Raw genomic sequence first — 12,099 nt, 5'->3', positions numbered from 1 at the left:
CTGGATTTTCAAGAATCTTGGAATGTGATGTCATAATTCATCTGCCAAGATAATAAACACTTTATCTAGTTTTTTAGAAAAAAAAATTAGAGCGACATTGTTAACATCATCTTTAGAGATTGACATTTAGTACCAATAAAACCATATTCCTGTCAGATTTCACTTTCTTTTTACATGCCAACAATCCCAAAGAAATAGGCGGCTGAAATAGTGGAATATCTCTAAAGTATTAAGTACTTTCCTCCTATGATTCTGATTTGTTAAGAACTTTTTCTTTGTACTATTAGCACATGCGTATTTCTAGTTCTTGGGAACACGTTTTAGTGACCAATAGCATAAACCATTCGTCCTTTGTTTGTTGTAAGGGGGAAGGAAGATAAAGAAAATCCCAGATGTTCCGATAACATTGATTCTGATTTCTCTGGTTTCAACTGACGTAATAGCTAAAACAATCCTGCTGTATATTGGAAATGACGTCCTAGTAACAAGCAAAAAAAAAAAAAACCATTTATTATATAGAAATACAAAGAAACAATACACGTTTCACAATAAATCGCATTTGAACGGTATCGCCTCCCCAACTAAAATAAACCTAGAATGGCATTAAACTTTTGCTTTTGTACCAAAAATTTCTCTACAAAAATTCAAACTCTATAAACGTGAACGTCTATTGTAAGATGAGGTTGAAACGATTTCACAATTGTTGTAGTACACATGTGATGGATAACATTGTTTTAACCTAAGTTATACCTACAAAAAAAAAGAAATTTTAGCCACATATTTGAAATGAAATTGAGTCATTGAGTATGTGCTTTTCAGCATTTGATTGCTCTTCCTTAGCGAAGCCATGAGTAATAAATGTGTGAACTATAGATGTCGCGAACGACATCTAAAGCCCAACCAAATATTCAGTCTAAAATTTAATGCTTATTTGCGCAGAGGGAGAACTTCATATTTGCAAAGTTTTTGTAGTAATTACTTCTCTACTTTGGCCAACTACAAATATAGTCACCATAAACTTTGTAAATACTAATTGTTTTCAGGTTTTATTACAGTTTATTTTTATATAACGTCATAAAGTGTGTATCTGCTACCAAAAAAATAACAAATTTGAAACAAGGACACAGACACACACCCACAGACATCAAGTTAACATACATAATTTATCATCTTCATCTCAATTAACTAGTGCAAGATAGACACCGATACACATACACACATACGCAATCTACACACAAAACAAGGACAACGGCAGCAAATATAAACCAAAGAAAAAAAAAAAAAAAGAGCAAAAGCAAAAGCAAAAGCAAACCAAAGCAAAAAAATATAATACAATAGAAACAAAAGAGAAAAAGAGAGAAAGTGTGTGTGTATGTGAAAGAAAGAGAACCAGAACGAAAAAGACAGAAAAAAAAAATTCAATCAGAACAAGAAATAGGAAGAAGAGTTAATATTTTCTATTCTTCTGTTATCAACAACACACAATTATCTTTTTGTTTTCTTTTTTTCAAATACGTTTTGCTGGTGTTAATTCTATAGTTCATATATTTATTCCTAGTTACACTATCTGTGATTGTTTTATTGCCCCTTAAACAAAACTAGTCATGTTTGAGAATCTCAAAGCTTTTATTAGACACGGGAAGCAAGCCAATGATATGAAAAGGAAACAGCAGCAACAGCCGCAGCAATATCAGCAACCGTTTAGCACCTCCACTGCCAATGAAAATCCATTTCAACAAGCTTCCAACGAAATTCCAGACAGTATTAATGTTATCACTCCCAACGATATCATAAACGAGTATCAACAAACAGAACAGGAACCACAACAATACTATCCGCAACAACAACAAGACGCTTATCAAAACGAAACCCAATTCCAACAACAACAACAACAACAGGGGGTATATACCAACTATAATCAATCGGATGTTACTCTCGGTGACAAAAACGCAGATTATAGTAAAGTAGCCCTGCAACTTGTTGAAGAAGAAAATGAACAGAGAAAAAAATCAGTCAAATATCCAAACTTAGAAAACTATCAAATATTAGACCAAATGGGTGAAGGTGCCTTTTCAGTTGTTTACAAAGCCAAACACTTGTCGACCGGCAAAGAAGTTGCTGTCAAGATTTTGCGTAAGTTTCAAATGGACCAGGCTCAGAAGCAGGCTGTGCTAAAAGAAGTCACTATTATGAGGCAGTTGAACCACCCAAATATTGTTAGATTTATTGAGTTTATCGACTCCCCCACATACTATTATATTGTTCAAGAATTAGTTCCTGGTGGTGAGATTTTTACCATGATTGTAAAGTATACTTATCTTTCTGAGGATCTATCACGTTGGGTGATTACTCAAATTGCTCATGCGATAAGATATTTACACGAAGAAGTTGGTATTGTTCACCGTGACATTAAGCCAGAGAATTTATTGTATGTACCTATTGAATTAAAACCAAGTGCCAATCCTATAGCCAAATTGAGAAAATCTGATGACCCAAACACTAAATTGGATGAAGGTGAGTTTGTGAATGGGGTTGGAGGCGGTGGAATTGGCACTGTTAAATTAGCAGATTTTGGATTATCGAAACAAATCTGGGAGCATAATACCAAGACACCTTGTGGTACTGTTGGATACACTGCTCCAGAGATTGTTCGTGATGAGCGCTACTCAAAGGAAGTTGATATGTGGGCATTAGGATGTGTATTGTACACATTGTTATGTGGATTTCCACCATTCTACGACGAGAGAATTGAAACATTGACTGAAAAAGTAGCTAAAGGTGAATTTACGTTTTTGAAGCCATGGTGGGATGAAATAAGTGATGGTGCCAAGAATTGTGTTGGTAGATTGTTGACTGTGGACCCGAAAAAGAGGTACACCATTGATGAATTTTTACAAGATCCTTGGATGCAACAAGCTTCCCTTAGTCAGCAACCACAGGTTCCTATACCTGTTGCCAACCAATACCCACCAGTCACAAAAGCTGCCCATCCTATACAGGTTGCCAACAATAGATACTCCAAGAAGTTTAGATCTACCAATTCCGATTTATATTCTCCTGCTGCTGTTGCTTTGCGTGATGCATTTGATATATCTACTGCGGTCCACCGTATGGGTGAAGAAGCGGCTTTGCAAACTAAAAAGCAGGCCCCAATTGAAGGTTTGATTGAAGAAGAGGAAGAGGAGCACGAAGAAGCTGTTAGCAAGGATGGCAGAGTTGTACAGGATAAGTACAACCAAGTTCCAAGAACTCATCGCCATAGACATCATTTGAAAAATAACAACAACTCGAAAGCTTTTGATTTGAATCTCGGAGGTGCGTCGATAATAGAAAGGAGAAAGAACAAACAGATCCCCATTCAAAGCAGCTAGTAAAAGAAAATAAAGAAAGAAAAAAAAAAAAAAGAAATATACGTATTTATAGTAATTAATGAATGTGTGTTTATTAATGGTCTTGTGTATATACTTTATATCATTGTATGAACTTATATATACCTTTCTCGATAATTTGATAGCATAATCTTTAGCCCAAGCAAATTGGAAGACAGTGCAATAGTATCACAACTTTTTACTATCACCCACGATATAACTTCTTCTTGAATACTAAAGTCCATGCTAGTGATTCGACATTAACATTGACCTTTCTAGCACATATTTCACTAGGCGAGCTATTAACAAAAACTACAATAGAGATGTTTGCTACTGCAAATACTGTGGAACAGAGAATTGCCATTAACAAGATATCTGCTCAAGTAGAATTAGTCCTCAAACACAATTTATGGTCCAACCCAGTTGAAAATTCCAAAATAATGATTTCTTTATTCTTTTTAAAAAATTATACAAATAACCATAGTAGCACAACATACAACTCAAAGACAGACATAAGCGTTATCATCATAACCAGCAAAAACTTTGCCTTCTTCAAGCAATTTGCCAACATGCAAAAGACATTCTTCTTTAGTAATATTCAATTTTTCAATAATGTAGTCAACTGGAACACCTGCTTGCATGGTATTACTGCTTTCTTTCAATACTGCGAACACCTGGTCCGTCATTGACCCTGTACCTTTTGAGTGAGTAGTTGGGTTATCCACAAACAATCCGCTACCAGCACTGGTGGTAGCATTTGTTGTTTGTCCACCAGCACCAGTTGTCGAAATACCTTGAGCTTTCAAATGGTGCTCAATTGCACTCAAATGGTGATACACAATTTGATTGCTGTCAGTTATTGGGGAAATAGACGCATTCTGGACAGTTTTACGATTGCTAAACTGTTTCAAAGATCCACCCACAAAAACATATTTATCTTTCAACTCACTGTACTTTTGGCATTCCTCGTCGGCCGTGCTGATGGCTTCATCCACCCACTTACGTACATCAATAGACCCAGTTCCGTCTTCAATAGTCACCGAAATAGATGCATTCATATTTTCAACTTTACGTACAACACCAACAAATGAAATCATATTTAATTCGACATTATTAACTTTGAACTCGGCGTCTGGGACTGGTTGTGTCGCATCGTTGATTTGTTTGATTGTTACAGGGGTCAAACTCTGTCTAACTTGGGTTGCTGTTTGACGCTGCGATGATCCAGCATGCTCAGTAGTAAAACCACCTTGAGATGTATTGTTGAACCCTCCACCATGATAATTATCGAATCCAAAATCTGACATGATTGACTAGTCTCTGTTGAAATTATTGTTTGAATAAAAAATGGTTGCGGGTCAGACGCGTATTTACATGAACTGAGTTTTTTTTTTTTTCAAGAGGAAGCGTCTTTGGTGTTTTTCAAGAGAAGTCGTGTTCGGACTCAAATATGAGATGGTGTAGTTTTAACAACAACAAGATTGAAATCAAAAGCCTAGTGATGATTACACTTCGAGTAAAAAGTATTGATTATTGTAAAAATCTAAGTTGTGGTAATTTGAAAAAGAATGAACTGAATATTGAATACTCCAATGATCATTATACCTCTATGTTTCGGTACATTTAAATGTATTGATCAAATTTGCCATACGTTTGATTGATACTGTGTAGACACGGTTTGATTGTGCTATTCCCCTCCGTTTCTAAATATCTATATAAATAAACTAACATTATCTACGACATCAGTATCTAACTTCAACCAATAAGGTGCTGTAGACTATATGATTGGCGAATGGTTTGCACTTCATATTCTTTGTACAGTTCTTTCTTTTTTTTTTTTTTTTGTCTTGAAACTTCTAAACAAAAAAGAAAACAGAAACCAACAGATAACTCTAGCTATACTGGTAATTGAGTTTTATAAAATAATTATTATTTGCTATATCATCGAACTGAGATATAATGGATGTTCATATAGACCCTGAAGTGAGTAAACACCAGGAGATAATTGATGCTATTACTAGTGCAACTACTGCCTTAAGTCAAAGATCACCAGAAACACCAGCAAATCAACAACACGCTGGATTAACTGAAAAAGAAGACAGTACTCACAAAAATAATGAACTAAGTTACGAGTTTATTAATGAGGAGCAAAATAAAAATGAATCCACTGAAACTGCCGAAGAAGCTTTACATATGTTACTTAATGAACACCATGCCGACAGAGAAATATTCGAAGACCTTAATCAGAGCCATTCAGACATCCAAAAGCCTCCTATTAACAAAGAAGACGAATCGAAACCTTCCGAAGTGAAACTTGTATCATACGACCCTGATTCAAAACCACCTCGTTTAGGAAGACCACGACGCAACATAACAAATACCTTAGCTCCACCAGAATCATCCTCATCGAAGAATTATAACGAAGCAGTGATGTCTAAGTTCAGATTAGATTCCCAGCCAATTGAAGGCCCTGGATCACGTGGGGGCAAAGGAGGTCGAAAAAGTCCTAAAGGTAGAATCACTTCTGCATCAATTAGAAAAAGGACTACCCAATCTACTTTAAACTTTAAACCTTTAGGAGATAGCAATACAAAGTCCATTTGTCTCAGTCTAAGTAATGATGATACAAAAGACCATGAAAAAATTGACGAACAAGGGGAAGGATCTCAGACAAAATCGCCAAAGTTGATTTTAAAGCTTAATTTAAAGAAGCAGGTACCATCATCAAATAATCGTACAGCTTTATTGGAACAAAAGTCTGATTCGCTGAGTACATCAGTGAAAAATCTATCTTCAAATACAACGGGAATAAGTACCAATAAAAAGACAAGATACCCTCAAAAAGCTAGCAGAACAACCGTTTTGAACAATAAAAATAAGATTACTCGACAGTTACCAGGTCCTCTTGTTGGTTTATATTATGACTTATACGATGATGGTTTGGTTGACAAATATTTTGACGCTAAACATGAAAAAATTGCCCTTGGATATCCCGTTGCTAAGGCTCCATATGCCAATGACATCGTATTCATAATATCTTTTCTTTCAAAATTTAAAGCGATTATACCCACTGATAATATTGGTCCTCAAAATTTTGAATATGGCTTAAGCTTACCACTATTTGAGGAAGATTCTGAGTATGAAACAACAAACTACGTCAAGCGACATCAAGAAAATGAAAATGATGATTATGATCTGAAGTTTGTTTCGTCAGAAATGCAGGCATTATTTAAGAAATTACTTGGGTTGGTTTTGAATAGGAAAAAGCCAGTTTCTTCGCACATGAAGGCAATTCAAGAATTAAAACCGCAGAGTGTTAATTTAGGATTACCAAAGGAATGGAAGGTTTTAAAGCGCTCTGATAAAAACAACCAAGATGATCTTGATCAGGGACCTCCAGTGGACCCTTCTAACCCTGAAATTTTATTAAATAAACTTCCGGAAAGTGACAATTGGTTGATAATTTTTAATCCATTCTACACTCAGGAATTTGAGGCTCACGGTTTAGCAGGGTTGGAGAACCCGTTGGATAGATTGGTGATGTTGCGTACTCTAGTACACTGGGCACTAGCGAACTCGGAAGCTGTCAAGAGAGAGATTACTTCCAGTGTTCAACAGCAAGATATTCCAGGAGATAAGGATACTTACTATGCAGCAAGAGCCATTCTCAATGGGTTTAAGGATGCTCAGGAAGCAAAAAGGGTGGCTGAAACAAAGCTAGCTAAAAGAAAATCCGAAGAAGAGATTCGATATATTGACCCAACTTCTGACCCTATGGCTCATCCTTTTAAACTTCGATTAAACGAACAGATCGCAGGTGATTGTGGGTTTGGTATAGGAAGGTTTTATTTATGTCATATGGCCGATGATTTTAATGGAGGGTTGGCGTCGGTAAAGAAGATGAATAGCACATGGAGTGGCTCAGCTGGTTTGTCTGGTCCTTTACCATCACCCTTTAAATTATATGTTCAGGATGTTCACCAGATGTTAACAGAATCTTTGGTTGTTTCTGGCGTTGAGTTTAATGAAGATGGTGTAGAGCTTCCCTCTTCATTCAAAGAAACCGATGAAAGTGAATATTGGTACGAAGTAGCATCAAATAGTGCCGAGCTTCAGGATTTCATTCACTATCTTGAGTCTAGATTGTCTTTGAAAGAGAGAGCAGAATCACCAATCCCAATGGCCTCGATCATCTTTAAACCAGTTGTACAATTGCGTGATTACTTGTCAGCCTTACTACCATTAATTCAAAAACAAGAAGAATTGTTACAAACAAAGAGATCGACAAGAAAGAGACCAATAGATTATAGTGATAGACGTGCTGCTGCAAAATATGGTGATGTATTTGAAGGAGACGAATACATTGATGCCAACGACAATGACGATGACAATTATATGGAGGTTGAAGGATCTCCTGGTGGTGAAGATGAAGATGAAGAGTATTTGGATTAGTAAATGTTGTAATTATATGAATCACAATTTGATACATTTTTTTTTTAAGAGAACCCGTTTATTTAAAGTTGTAATAAAATAATACAAGATAGAACCTATATAAGGGTGCTTTAACATACTCTTTTAATTAAAATTTGTTTGAGCCTAACAAAAGTTCGATTTTTTCCTTGATGAGATTTTCATTTTCCTCGAAATACTTGGCTCTTCTAACGACTTCCTCATCGTACCCTTCATCACTTTTTAAGGCTTTCAATGTTTCGGCTTGGCTTTCAACCCAGTTCTCTATAAACTTCACTGGATCATCACTCAATTCTCTATAGAATTTTTCCCTCAGGTTTGCATTCTGCAAAGCTATTATCGCCAAAGATATTCTTTGATCTAATTGCAGAATAGTGGAGTCAGCCTTAGCCAAGTTTTCAAATGCAGCCTTGTTCACATCGAGCAACTCCTTCTGTGCCTTCAAAATATCGAGTGGCAATTCAACAGGTATATCCAAAACGACGTTACCCAAGGTTGTCGATTTTCTGGTGTCCACTTCATAGTCTATGATGATAGGTTCACGTGGTACAAAATGTGCTTGGGTTAATTTATAAAGTTCCGGGAATTTAAACGTCTTCACTTTAAACAATTCAAACAAGAGATCATCTGCTTCAATCAATGTTAAATCGTCGTCAATGGCATCCTTGTCATCCGCTGGGTTGGGCAATGTGGTAGTTTCTACTGCAGCTACCTCGGTGAAGGCAGTACTTTTTTTGAATAGACCTTTGAATAAAACATATTGCCAAACAATGTATAACAATTCTTGTTGTGAGCATTCTTGCTTACCAACAAACCTAGACATTTCCTCTGAAAGCTTGAGACTGTTTGAATGGTTTTTCACTAGCAAAGCGATTTTTGACTTGATATTGAAAATACCGTTTCTTTTGATATCCAATCCATCAAAACTAACGCTAGCAGGCGGCTTATTGGCATTGAGGCCATCATCTCTCCATTCTATGATATGAGATTGAGACTCTTGAATGTTAGGGTAATCCTCATTTGGAAGCAAATCAACCGAAATTGCTGATAAAAATGAACTAAACTTGAATGTTTCATCAATTTGCTGTTGCTCCTCAGGATTATCACTAATGAATTTGCCCTCTATGCGCAACGTCCAAGATGATTCAGCCACAGTGGGGTCGGGAACTGGTAATCCTCGTTGTTGTAATAACTGTTTTTGCCATGGCTGGTTTTCACAGGTATTGTAAATGAAAATTCTCAAAACCCCTGTAGATGGTCTGTATTCGTGCGGATGGATCGACTTTTGTTGTATCGCTTGGAAATCTAAGGACTTTCTAGCAATAAGCAAATCCAATTTTTTCTCTGCTTCCTGTAATCTTTTATATTCTCCTAAATTGCTTATTTTGTCATATAACTGAGTTGGAATAATAATATCTGTTGGTTGATAGGAAATGGTTGGCACAGCAGCAGCATTTGGTCTTGGTTTGTTGACCGGTGGAGGATGGTGTGGCACTTGCTGTGGTGGTATCAGTTGCATCTTGGGTTATCTTTTATTTGATGTTGTCGGTTGACTCAAGTATTTTGGATTGATACTTTAAAACAACCCAGACTAATCTCTTTACTGTTTATACTATGAAAACTATTGGGGTTTTTTTTTTCTTGTTGGTGCTTGTTTTTTTTTTTTTTTTCAGTGGTTGTTGTTGTTGTTGTTGTTGTTTCTAATAAATCTTTCAAAGCTTCTCGTTTCTGAACATCAGTACACGAACCGTATATTCTGTTAACATCACATTCACTAAAAAGATGTGAATCAGGAGAACTCTAAAAAAAAACGAGAGCAACATTATAACACCAGCAGCCACTGTGTTTGACAGGCAAAGAGCTTATTCTTAGAGATGTCTAAGCATTCAGAAGATCCAAGCAAGGGAGTGAAGGTACAAAAGAGGAAAGTTGCTTCTAGTGCATCAACCTCGTCGCTGTCTTCCACACATCAGCAGTTAATGAATCAAGCTACGAAAATGAAGAGAACTAAGATAAATGAAATGAAGAAACAGAAACAGGATTTTTTTAAACGAATAAACTATAGCCATTTGTTTACTGTTGTTGTGCTACCAGTATTGGCGGTTTTGTATGTGGTCCTTTGTAAACAAAGCATCGTTCCTGAGAATGAAAAAACGTTATACTTCACATGTATATATTATAACATTACAATGTTGGCATTCACAAGTGGCTATCACAAGTACTTTGCCCACAATTCCTTTAAAGTAAAAATTGAGATATTGAAGTATTACTTTTGCATTTTTGGAAGCAGCTGTGGACTAGGATCAATTCGATGGTGGGCAGGATTGCATAGGGCACATCATCATTTCACTGACGACACAGAACGAGACCCGTACCTGATTAAAAGAGGATTTTTGTTTAGTCATTACGCATGGCTACTTAAGAAACCTAAGCTCACAAAGTTTTATTTGGATTTCTTGGAACAGGAATTTCCAGAGCATCCAGAAAACCAGAAAGTGGAAAACGAAATTATTTTAGACAAAGAAATGGACACTGAATACAATGTTGAAGATATCATTAGACAGGATTACGATGAAAGCTTACGAAATCTTTTGATGTGGCAACAAAAGACTTATTTATTTTGGTTTTTCGTTACCACCATATTGATACCAGCCTTTATTACGAAATACGTTTGCGACGATTCGATAGTACATGGAGTTTTGTATCCCGGCGTTTTGCGCATGTTTTTATGTCAACAATCATTATTAAGTACAGAGTCAGTTTGCCATTTAAAGAGAATTCATGTAACAATTCCCACACAACCTTTTAACGACAAGAACTCTTCGACTAATTGCAACAATCCACTAGTATCTTTCTTAACGTATGGACAATCGCACCAGAACTATCATCATGAATTTCCACATGATTACCGTGTTGACAATAGTTATTTAACTTATGACCCTACAAAATGGTTTATTTGGGTTTTGGAGAAGTTGGGTGCAGTTGACGAGTTATCTCGGACTCCTGACAACTTGATTGTGCAGTTGAAATTACAACAGCAACAGCAAATTATTAATAGAACAAAGAGTCAGCTAAACTGGGGTACGCCAATTTCCAAGTTACCATTAATTTCACCAACTGATTTCAAAAAGATCATATCGTCAACCTCGAACAAGGATCGCATTTATATAGTTATCCAGAATATCATTCATGATATAACTCCATTCATGGACCAACATCCTGGTGGGGTTGCCCTTTTGAAAGCTTCACATGGAAAAGATGCTACAAAGGCTTTCTATGGTGGTGTTTATGGCCATCTGACTGCTGCAGTGAATTTATTAGCAACAATGAGAATTGGTGTCTTGGATGATGGTGATCACGAAGAAGTTTGGAGACGGGTTGCAAGAGAAGAAAGTGAAGTGTCGAATTCGACTGACTCTAGACCAGGCAACCATCACACTGCTGAAGCAGCATAGTTTAATTGGTGATATATACTCTAAACTGCTCTATAGATTAATGAATAATTATAATGTCAATAACATAGAACCAGCTGTTGGTATATTTTCTGCATGTCACGTGCATTGTAGGAATTAGTTAAAAAAGAAACTACCAATTAAACAAACAATCTTTCAGAGCATCCACAAAAAAAGAAGAAAAAGAAAAAGAGGTTTTGGTACATATAGAAGTTCATTCTCCAGTTATAATCAATAGCCTTTTTCTTCTCTACCACATATTTCAAGTAATGTCAGCAACTCCATTCTTATTCCAAACAAAAGATTATAGGGGTGCCACGATTGAAGATTTGAATATTCCATTAGCTGTTTCAATAAACCCCACCACTTCCATATATGAAGCAATTGGAATAGCTTTTGAGAATGAATTCACATATTTGCCAGTAATTCATGAACGCACAAAGAGATTATTAGGAGTAATAAATATTGAAGAATTGAAAAACAATGGAGATAGGCTAAATAGGAGTGTGCTTGCTCCAATAGTGAAAAGCTATATGATTTGGTTTAATCAATCTGCTAAAAGAAAGTACGAACAAGAGAATAAAGAAGTGTTATCTTCTAATAGAACTGCTCCCAAAACCACTATCTTGAAACCAAGAGGTAAAAAATATGAGGTTTTAACGCCATTGACGCCATTAGAAAAGCTAGCAGAGTTTTTTAATCTGAGAAACTATTTTGCCATAGTTACTAATGGTCATGGCGATTTTGTCTATGGAGTTGTTACTCCTCAAGATTTGATGCAGTACGAACAGTCAAGACCTAAATTGTAA

The 12,099-nt window shown here is 36.1% G+C and overlaps 6 protein-coding genes across 6 annotated transcripts; 4 read left to right on the top strand and 2 right to left on the bottom strand. All coding sequences in view use genetic code 12, as the record gives it.

The window, feature by feature from the left end:
• Window positions 1-1,604: 1,604 nt before the first annotated feature.
• On the top strand, window positions 1,605-3,371 carry CD36_21410 (serine/threonine protein kinase, putative; the record flags this gene model as incomplete). The annotated part of the gene is made up of 1 exon (XM_002418574.1): window positions 1,605-3,371. One exon carries the CDS (start codon window positions 1,605-1,607, stop codon window positions 3,369-3,371), a length of 1,767 nt encoding a protein of 588 aa, XP_002418619.1.
• Window positions 3,372-3,868: 497 nt separating this feature from the next.
• Window positions 3,869-4,675, bottom strand: CD36_21400 (replication factor A protein 2, putative; the record flags this gene model as incomplete). Its single annotated transcript, XM_002418573.1, has 1 exon — window positions 3,869-4,675. One exon carries the CDS (start codon window positions 4,673-4,675, stop codon window positions 3,869-3,871), a length of 807 nt encoding a protein of 268 aa, XP_002418618.1.
• A 652-nt stretch (window positions 4,676-5,327) lies between these two features.
• Window positions 5,328-7,820, top strand: CD36_21390 (conserved hypothetical protein; the record flags this gene model as incomplete). Its single annotated transcript, XM_002418572.1, has 1 exon — window positions 5,328-7,820. One exon carries the CDS (start codon window positions 5,328-5,330, stop codon window positions 7,818-7,820), a length of 2,493 nt encoding a protein of 830 aa, XP_002418617.1.
• A 127-nt stretch (window positions 7,821-7,947) lies between these two features.
• CD36_21380 (conserved hypothetical protein) lies at window positions 7,948-9,357 on the bottom strand (the record flags this gene model as incomplete). Its single annotated transcript, XM_002418571.1, has 1 exon — window positions 7,948-9,357. One exon carries the CDS (start codon window positions 9,355-9,357, stop codon window positions 7,948-7,950), a length of 1,410 nt encoding a protein of 469 aa, XP_002418616.1.
• Window positions 9,358-9,712: 355 nt separating this feature from the next.
• On the top strand, window positions 9,713-11,293 carry CD36_21370 (fatty acid desaturase, putative; the record flags this gene model as incomplete). Its single annotated transcript, XM_002418570.1, has 1 exon — window positions 9,713-11,293. One exon carries the CDS (start codon window positions 9,713-9,715, stop codon window positions 11,291-11,293), a length of 1,581 nt encoding a protein of 526 aa, XP_002418615.1.
• Window positions 11,294-11,559: 266 nt separating this feature from the next.
• On the top strand, window positions 11,560-12,099 carry CD36_21360 (conserved hypothetical protein; the record flags this gene model as incomplete). Its single annotated transcript, XM_002418569.1, has 1 exon — window positions 11,560-12,099. One exon carries the CDS (start codon window positions 11,560-11,562, stop codon window positions 12,097-12,099), a length of 540 nt encoding a protein of 179 aa, XP_002418614.1.

The sequence above is a fragment of the Candida dubliniensis genome, chromosome 2 (genome assembly GCF_000026945.1).
Source record: "Candida dubliniensis CD36 chromosome 2, complete sequence".
NCBI lineage: Eukaryota > Fungi > Ascomycota > Pichiomycetes > Serinales > Debaryomycetaceae > Candida > Candida dubliniensis.
The sequence above is the reverse complement of the archived record's forward strand: the minus strand, read 5'-3'. Positions and strand labels throughout refer to the sequence as shown.